Source organism: Protopterus annectens, chromosome 8.part0 (genome assembly GCF_019279795.1).
Source record: "Protopterus annectens isolate FY-2018-M chromosome 8.part0, PAN1.0, whole genome shotgun sequence".
NCBI lineage: Eukaryota > Metazoa > Chordata > Ceratodontiformes > Protopteridae > Protopterus > Protopterus annectens.
In genome coordinates, this window is record NC_056741.1 from 1340781795 (window position 1) to 1340792313 (window position 10519).

At 40.2% G+C, this 10519-nt stretch overlaps 1 protein-coding gene across 1 annotated transcript in view; it reads right to left on the reverse strand.

Moving 5' to 3' along the window:
* LOC122808480 (zinc finger protein 91-like) overlaps positions 1 to 9530 on the reverse strand; it is a 1038194-nt gene extending 1028664 nt beyond the window's left edge. The window contains exon 1 of the mRNA XM_044079437.1: positions 9225 to 9530. Within this exon, the coding sequence (XP_043935372.1) occupies positions 9225 to 9230 (6 nt within the window). The 5' untranslated portion in view covers positions 9231 to 9530. The remainder of the gene's footprint in view (positions 1 to 9224) is intronic.
* Positions 9531 to 10519: the final 989 nt, after the last annotated feature.

A 10519-nucleotide genomic window follows, 5' to 3' on the forward strand; every position in this document is an offset into this window, starting at 1 on the left:
CATAAGTCATTCTGAGGATTTCGAGGGTAGGCAAAAGAGGGGGGAGTGTTTTAAGTGCGGTAAGAAAGGACATTTCGCCAGAGATTGCAGAGGACCGGAGAAACCGATGGTTGCTTCCGGTGGTACCGCATGACTATATGATGGTCAAAAAGACGTAGATGGAGGGTATGAGGAAGAAGAAGAAAGTGAGAATGGGGAAGTAGGTACAAGTGAAGACGATGGGTGGGGACAGGAAATGGCAGAAAATGAGAAATATCAAATGGTAAATCTAACAGCACTAGCATCAACTATGCAATTGGAATCCCAACCAGTGATCACATTGCAAGTTGAGGGCCGAGACATAGAATTTCTTTGTGACTCAGGGCTTCTAACGTTAGTCAGAAGTACTGCCATATCATCCGATGTTACCTCGGATGAATATGTGCTTGTAAAAGCAGCAAATGGTCGATTTACAAAGAGCCATTGTCCAAACCTCTGTGGTTTACCGACCCAGAGACGAACCGAACCATACGGTTCCGAGTAATAATTTCAGAAATCTGCCCAGTACATTTACTAGGAAGAGATTTAATGCAAGTGTTCGGTATAGCAGCCGTCCCAACCTCCACGGGATGGTGGCAAGGAGAATAGAACTGAATAGTGCAATGCTATTAGAGGGCAGGGAGATCTACATTACTGGTATAGTAATGATTTGATAGAGACAGGCCCCCAGAGTGTAGTGACGGCTCTTACAAATTTGGCATTAAGCAAATACGGCATAACAAATCTGAAGGTGTCAGATCCATTACATTGCACAATGTATTACAGAAGATGTGCCGGACCTGATTTAGAATACGAAAAGAAATTTCTTAGTTTTAAAGTCACCAAACTAGTATTGCATAGCCTTTTTTGGGACACACTAGGTAATTCTGCAGTCACATGTAGCCTTACAAGGGATATGCAGCTGCTGTATAAGAATGAATTAACCACACATATTTCAGTCACGGAGGGTGAAGGAATGTCATGGTACCTCGTGGGTAAGAAAATAACTGAATGGGTAGGATGGACAATAGAACAGTTGGCAGGTAAGGGCATTCAGGTTCAAAAACTTAACTGGGTTACACAAGCCAGACCGACCGTGCACCTCAGGGAAGACAAACCGATACAATCCCCTGGGACATTATGACTATGTCTCCTCACCCCCATGGAAGAATCTCAATTGCAGATGATTCCAAACTCATTATGGTCGCAGGGTCAGCACGATATCGGACTGATTAGAACGGCAGGACAGGTAAAGATTACACCCAAGTCAGAATTTAGACCTCATAAACGGCAGTATCCCTTGAGCAGAAAGGCAGAGGAGGGCATTTTACCGGTAATCACAGCACTTTTGAAAGCTGGAGTATTAATTCTGTGCACAGACTCACCGTGTAATACGCCCTTATTTCCAGTAAAAAAAACGGATGGGACATGGAGGATGGTACAAGACTTACAGGCAATAAATGCCGCGGTGGTACCTCGGGCCCCCATAGTCCCGGATCCGTCTATTCTGCTGAACGATATCCTTCCAACAGATAACTACTTTTCTGTAATTGATATCAGTAATGCCTTTTTCTATTCCCTTGCAGGAAGATAGTAGATTTTGGTTTGCATTTACGTTTATGGGCAAGCGTTATACCTATACCAGGTTACCGCAGGGATACTGCGTAAGTCCGACCATCTTCTCACAAGAGATGTCCACCAATTTGGCTCAGTTCCAACCAGCCCAAGGGTGCCACCTACTGCTGTACGTGGATGATATCCTCCTGGCCGCGACTACGGAAGAACTCTGCAAGTCCGAGACTATTCGACTACTACACTTTCTGGCACACGAAGGACATAAGGTAAATAAGTCTAAGTTACAATTTTGTAAATTAGAAGTACGTTACCTGGGTTATACTATCTCTGGGAAGGGCAGGCGATTAGATGACAGCAGAAAGAATGCTATTTTACAAGCCCCCATGCCAACTACAAAAAAAGAAATGATGTCCTTTTAGGCATTACGAACTTCTGTCGTAGTTGGATTCCCAACTACGCCGAAGAAGTGCACCCGCTATCAGACTTAATTTTTGCAATACCGATGGCGGCAAAGATTTGCTGCACTGGACAGACAAGGCAGTACAGGCATTTACTAGGATCAAGCAACTGATAGCTGGGTCAGCAACATTGGGGTTTCCAGATTACAGTAAGACCTTTATACAGACTGTAGATTGCAAGCAGGGATTTATGACATCTGTTTTAATGCAAATGTATGGAGATAAGTTAAGACCATTGGCATTTTACTCTAGCAAATTAGACTCAGTAGCACGAGCATTACCACACTGTGTGCAAGCAGTAATTGCAGCCGCTTTGGCGGTACAAGGGTGTGCCACGTTGGTATTGTTCCATGATCTTACGTTAAAAGTCCCGCACTCTGTAGCGGTCATCCTTCTGCAGGACAAGTTAACATTTCTGTCACCTAGCAGACATTTATCTTGTATGACTACGCTGTTATCGCAGCCACACATGACAATTGAGAGATGCACTACCTTAAATCCAGCGACATTGCTACCTGTTGCTGAAGACGGTATTCCGCATGTATGCTTAGATCTCATACATTCTAAAGTTCTACCAAGACCGGATCTTAAAGATCAACCCTTACTACATGCGGACTGGACACTGTTTGTAGATGGGTCAGCACGCAAAACAGAAACAGGCACCACACAGGTAGGGTATGCAGTTACTACTGCAACTCAGATAATAGAGGCAAGACCACTCCCCGGGAACTTATCCGCTCAAGCAGCGGAACTGATTGCTGTGACAAGGGCATGTCTCCTTTCAGAGGACAGGAATGTCACTATCTATACGGATAGTCAATATGCCTTCTACGGTGCATGTGTTTGCTCAGCAATGGAAAAATAGGGGATGGTTACAACCTCGGGAAAGACATTATGCACAAAGACCTAATCCTTGAATTACTACAAGCCGTCCAACGGCCACGGGGTTGGCCATCTGTAAATGCGCTGCTCATACCCGTGCTAAGGACCCGGTATCACTTGGTAATGCCCTAGCAGACAAAGCAGCCAAAGAGGCAGCTATGTCCAGTACCTTTTCACTTGAAACCACACCTACAGAATTACAACCAACAGATAAATTTGATTTGCAAACCTTACAAGTCATGCAGGAACTTAGCACAGTACAGGAAAAACAACGCTGGACTAGGTATGGTGTTAGGCAGAACAAAGGAATCTATGTGGGACCGGATAATAAATATGTTTTGCCTACTAATCTTTTAGATATGCAGCACTAGTTGTGCATGGCCCTTCCCATCTGGGCCCTGCAGCTATGGTTAGAATTATCCACCTTACCTTTTGGACCAAGGGTTTCATTGCATATGCAAAACGCTTTTGTCTATCCTGCATAGTATGTGCTAAATACCACGGGAGGGGTCAGAGTTGCTCCGCATCATTTCCAACACCCCTATCCTTTTCATACAATATGTATGGACTTCATCGAATTGACCCGGCACAACTAAAGAAGTTTGTGTTAGTAATAGTAGATGCATTTACTAAGTGGGTTGAGGCTTTTCCGTGACACATCCGGATGCTCAATCAGTGGCTAAAATTTTGGTCAATCACATCGTCCGCACTTTGGACTTCCTACACGCATCTACTCTGACAACGGCACACATTTTGTCAATCAGATCATACAGAAACTGTCTACAGTTTTCCAAATTGAATTGAAACACCATTGTGCCTACCACCCACAGTCAGCAGGGTTGGTGGAACGCCATAACGGCATTCTAAAAGGCAAGTTGAGAAAACTCATGGCGAGACACATCAGTCTTGGATTACCTGTCTACCTCTAGCCCTCCTTTCCATGCGCACAACTCCCACCTCAAAAGGAGTCACCCCATTTGAGTTGTTGTATGGGAGACCTTATTACGTCCCGCAGTGGCAAAACTTGTTGCCTGCGGAACGTGAGGGGAGTGAGGAGATAGCTGAGTACATGAGGAAAATGCTGACCAATACTAACAGCTGTTTAACGAATGATTGTTTTTCAGGTTCAAGAGACGACAAGATCACGGAAATCAGACCCGGCGAGTGGGTCTGGATCAAAATAATAAAACGCAAGAATTGGGCATCCCCCAAATGGGAGGGCCCCTACCAGGTGCTAATCGCAACTCCAACAGCAGTTCGGATTAAAGAAAGGTCCTCATGGATCCACCTAATGCACTGCAAAATCATAAAACATTTTAAGTTAAATAAAGACTTGAGTTCCCCTGAGGAACAAACAGACAGCAGCAATCATGAAGGACAATAATGAGAATAAGAGAAAATGGTTCTATTGCAATGTTTTATTGTTTATAACTATTGTGATTGTAATATTTCTGTTTTGGACATTTCTGTCTTTTAATGAAGCTAGCCATTCAAAAAGAGACAAACACACCAGCTGGCATCCAAACTTTAATACATATCAAGCGATTAAATATGCATATGCATCCTCAATGAATGTCTCAAATTGTTGGGTATGTACTGCAATACCTACTGTACACAGTGGCTTAATGTTAGGGACAGCCCTCTGGGAATAAATGATACTTGGAATAGTTTGTTGTTTGAAACCACAGAAGTACCACTGAGAGACAAGGTGGCGCTGCCTCTTCTGGGCGCCAAATGGAACAGTGTGTTTTCAAAAGATTGGGAAAGTTAAGGTGGGGCTGAGCCAATGTAATTTGACAATAGTTCATAATTGTACCCTAGAAGGGCAGTGTGAGACCAAGTTTGGAGCTATAAAAAAAGACATCAATGTAAATGATATTAGTTTTGTTGAAAAAATGCTGTATGTATATGGCCTGTTATTTAAGGGGCTAAAGCCAAATGGGAGTTATGAATTTGCAACCAATATTACCATCAAAACAAATGATTGTTATTTTATTTGTGGTAGGAAAGCATATAAATGGTTACCATATGGCTGGTCAGGAAGTTGTTTTTTGGGATATCTGATACCAGCTATCAGGCACGCAAATGCGTTGCCTCAAGGTAAAATACGAAATGCACGTTCTCTTAATAAACCTACTAATCCCATTGGTAACATTGATGCGTCATGGATTTATCACCATGACTTGGCACACGTCAGCAGCAAAGGACTCTCACATATGGACCTAGGCGATGATGTAATTGCTTGGGCTGGTATTTTGCCAGCATATGGGACAGTAAAATCCATCTGGGAACTGAGAAAACTGTCAAAACTGTTAGAGACTCTGAGTAATGCGACATTTTCAGCGCTAGAATTGGTGACGGACGAATTAACGGCGATGAGAACAGTAGTGTTGCAGAACCGTATGGCGCTCGATTTCACCCTAGCGGCGAAAGGAGGTACTTGCGCTCTGATACACGAGGAGTGCTGCTCGGTCATCCCTGATAACGAGCACGCGATTCAGAGCCATCTTGAAATAATTCAACAAGTTTCTGAACTGACTAAACCTGGTCCAAACCCCTTGACTGACTTTTTCCAAAATCTGTTTGGAAACTGGGGTTCTGTGTTGATGAACATTTTAATTGCTGTATGTGTTGGTGCAATCATATTTTTGCTGCTTGGCTGCTGTTGCATACCATGTATCAAAATGATAATATCGAAGGTTATCTCTGCCAATGCTACAAAAGCATATTTCTCTGATTATGAGAAGGTATACAACGATCTGGGATTGTGTAAAATAAACAGTATACAAAATGTTGTAAGGGGAAATGTGGAAAAATACTGAAGTCAACATATTTTGTATTCTGTATTTAAAGGGTTAAGCAGAAAAATGTTCACTGCGTGCAAACTGAAATGTTCTGGAAAATGTTGATCACTGAGGAATGCAGGAGTTAATCTTAAACTACTGATAAGGAAGTTAATGGTGCAAGAATAACTGTGGTACTGGCTGGTAAAAACAAGTAATCAAACTATCAATTTTAATGAAAGTCCTCTGTGCTACGTGTATGTACGTGCAGGAGGGTCTATATAAGGAGAACTTAAAGTACAAGTAGCCAGACTGCTGGCATATTACTATCATGTAGCAGATCTCCATGCATGTAAAATAAAGCTGTTTTACTTGCTTACAAGAACTTGGTGTGATTCTTCCAGAATATGTTAGAAGAGTAAAATCTTTCGACAGTCTGCAGATATGTATTTCTCAAAATGTGTTTTTTTTTTTTTTTATTTGTAATGTCTGATTGCATTTGTTTTGGGGGACAGTGGATTGCGGTAACTAAGAGGAGAGGTACAAACATGGAACCGTAACGTTTAACTTACAGTTCCAGTTGTTAATACTGGACACATACTTCTCAATCTTTTAACACCAAAAATCTGAACAAAGACTGAAAATGAGGGTATACCAAATATAGGGAGAGAATTTAAGTACTGCGTTTATAAACTTAGAAAGTTGCTAGCTTTACAAGTTTTATGTTAGCATGCATTTCAAAAGAATGCAAAACGTGAAACTAAAATGTGTACCATTATTTACGGACTTCCATGTTTAGTAAGAAAGGTGGGGGGGCTTGCCCACCTGCAAAAGCAATTTAAAGCACAGCATTAGGTTGAGGGTGTAAAGTACTGTGTACATACTGCCCTTATTTATTTTATTTATTTATTTTATTTTACACTTGTTGACCGGGCTAGTCTAGCTGGACATATATCCGTTTACAGTAGAGGCCCGGGGAGAAAAGCTCCAGTACAGGTAAAATTACAGTAATGTATAAGAATAAAAGCAAAAAATTATAACAATAATAAAAAGATTTTTTCTACATAGATTTCTAAATGGTACAAGAGAGGAAAAGCAATAACATTTGAAAAACTTATCAGTCATCTACTACAAGAGAGGATAGCAAAAACATTTAAAAACGTATAAGTCATGTTCTACAAATAACATAATAAGAAGTAAATACTAAGGATAAAATAATCTAAGGCATAACTTAAGATTCAACTCTCATCTCCAGAAGGCATCAGGTAGGGGCTCAGAGAGGGGACAAAAATTTAGTTGTATTGAGAATATCTTTCAGTCAGGATTGGTACAGGGACATAGCCAATGTGAAGTAAGATGTTCTTTGATTTGTCTTTTGAACAGAGAGGTAGACTCAAGAATAGTTATATTATGAGGGAGTTGATTCCATTGTTTACCTATGGAATTAGAAAATAATGCATCCCCAGCTTTATTATATGATTTAGTTATGGATACTAGGAACTTATTTGCAGAACGAAGTGTGGTTAGGTTCTTGTATGGAGAAATAAGGTTTGCTAGGCTCGGAGTATTTTCGGGGAAATGAAAAGTTTTGTGAATGATGAGTAATTGTTGGTACAATAGATGGTTCTTTAGTTCTAGCCAGTTTAGTTGTTTAAGGTTGTGACAGTGGTGAGTTCTGAGGGGTGTAGCATTAATGAATCTAGCTATACTGTTATAACAGGTAGAGAGTTTGTTGATGTTATTTTTAGAAAGTGTGGTAAATATAGCTGAAGCATAAAAAAGGGTGGAAAGCAGGTGGGTCTGTGCAATGGTTTTTCTGGCTGCTGGGTTAAGGAAGGATTTAATTCTATAGAGTGTCCCAATTTTTTTATTTACAGCTTTAATAGAAGTGTTAATTTGTTCCTCAAAGTTCAGATGGTTATCAATGGTTACACCTAATAGTCGAGTGGTATTGTCAGGGTTAATACAGGTGGCATTATTAGAGGAGATAGTGAAGAAAGGTGTAGGAGATTTATTAGTAGGAGTAAAGAGAAGTAGCTTTGTTTTTTTGGGGTTAAGGAGGAGGCAGTGCTGCATAAACCATATTTCAACATTATGGAAGGTTGTTTGGGTGATGGACTGGAGAGAGGGAACATCTGTAGCTGAGCAGATCAGTGTTGAGTCATCTGCATATTGGATGCAGGTCGCTTGTGGCACATTCAAATAAAGGTCATTGATAATGAGAAAAGAAGGGGTCCAAGGATAGATCCTTGTGGAACTCCAATATTTACTGGGAGTAAGGATGATAGGTTATTCTCCCAATACTAATACCCATACTGCCCTTCGGTCACACTAAACCTGTCCTTACATCTCTTAAAGGACACACAATAACTAGCGTGGAACTGCCGTATTTCAAGAACGGCAACATTGTGTCTTCTATATATTGAAAGATTAAAAATAAAAATGTGGGGGGCTTGTCACTGAGCCGTATTTTACATACAACCTCACCCGAGCTGCCATGTCAACCATCCAGGCCACGCCCATTCCTGCGCGAAAATAGCGGTGGGGTAGTGTTCTAATACAAAGTCCAAGCTCATTTGACTTAGACACTACAAAACAAAAAGTTCAAGACAAATCATTATTTAAAATTAACAACCGCTGGTCCAATTAATTACTTGATACCAATGGCGGTATTTATTGTATTTGTTGACTGGGAAAGTCCAGCTAGGCACTTCAGTGCAGGCCTGCGAAGAAAAGCTCCAAATGATACTTATTCATACTCACTTTAAAAACAAACAGCATTTTAAAAGTTTTATGGTCTAGCAACTAAAAGCATTTTGTAAAATTCCATGCATGGTATTAAGAAGTCATTCAATAGTACTTTGGAAAGTATGCATAGTAATGGAGTCATTGCATACAGTAAATGATTGTTTTGAGCGAAGGAAGACGATTAACATTATTTCACATACAAACATAGATTTCAAGTGGACCAGCAGCACTGCATGTGTGCAGACAAAAATTCAGCAGATCAACTGAAAGTGAAGTTGTACAAAAATGCAGCTAAATTTTGCATACATCTTCACTGCTGATGCATTGTACTATTTCGATGTACAAATCTATATACACGATGCTACTTTGCAATAATGTTCAAAGCAAACAAGAGGTATGTTCCGCTCTAACCTGATGTATAAAATACTATTTTATAAAGATCCCAAATACAAACAAGACACATACTCCGCTATAGTCTGCCGTATAAAGCATCTTATGCTACCCAGTGTGAACAATAAGACGTTCTATTCAAAGAAAACCATACATTCCAGAGTGACAACTACCTTCAAAGTACGCGAAGTTAACTCTTAACAATCGCATTAACAGATACAAACATTTCTAAATAAATTCCTTAAATACAGTAATATGAAAGCACGGTTTAAGTCATCTGAAATAAACAGTTATTCAGGCATTCAAAAAAAGCACTCTGAAAAAATAATAAATAAATAAATAAACATTATCGCTAGGGACCATTTCTCACCTCCATTATACAAAACCACTCCTTTGCTCACAGATGTCAATAACACCTTACAATCCAGTACTGCACTCCCCGAGGCTAGATTTAAAGAACAATTAGTGTTCTAAACAAATAAGTTCGTAATACCCTGCAGGAAAAAAAAAACTCCTTGCAGCTTTCTCTTCAGTGGATCAAAAAGGGGTAAGCTAAGCTTATTTCCGGTGTATCATTGAAAAGAATCCCCCTGTATTGATTATCCTAGGCCATAAACATTTACGAGAGTTTGGTAATATTAACAGTCTTAGAATGTTAGGTAATCTGTGATTAATGACAGTTATAACGGTAATGGTCTCAGCAGCTCTAATTTAAATATACGCTTCGAGAGGGCGTTTTAAACTGTAACGGAAATTGACCTGGCCGTAATCATAGTTATTTCCCCCGTTTTGTACTGCGGAAATACATTCTGAAGCAGTCTATGATTGAGTGTGCTAATATTTTGAAAAAAGTCGGTAATGTGAATGAAGTACGCAATACGCCATAGTGTGCTAATGTTTCTGATGAGTGCTAACTTGTCCACACTTCCCCAGTAAACAGACGTATACTTCCATTTCAATAAAATGGCCATAGCCATGTATTTTATTGCGTCAATTATTTAATGACAATAGCTAACACTAAAAAATAAGAATCACCAGACGTGCGCAAAGTGCGGGACTTGGATCAATACAGCAATCGTGATGAAAATAAAAACAGCCCCTGGAAATCATGAAACTCGACTTGTCCATAAATCTGTACAATACAAACAACCAGAGGGGTCAGGCTCTAGCCACACAGTATGCCTGCTACCCAATAAAATGTACAAGATTCCACCCCTTCTCGTGGGTGCTACAAACCACCCAGGGAATGATTGCATCTTGACTGAAGGGGGCCCAAGTTGTCTGAATATGTGCCCACCCCGGCACTAGGCTTTCCATTATCTTCCTAAGCACTTTAGTGGGAATTTCAATAATTCATCCCTGATTTGGCATCTATGTCTGTAATGGACACAGGCAGCATATAAAGGGTTAATCTCCCAGGCCACTGCTTGAAAATTTAGCAAATGTTCCAATTTTATCAGTTGTTCCACACTGTGACAGTACTCCATACTTTGGAAATGGAAAGTAGAGAGTTAGGGCACTAAGCCAAAAGTTACCATTCCCAATTACATCGACTCCAGTATGTTTTTCTTCCTCTGCATTGGTTAATTCTCACTACTAAATTACATAAATATCAATTTTCTGTCTCTGCATATTAGTTCACCTGCAAATTTATTAATCAAATCT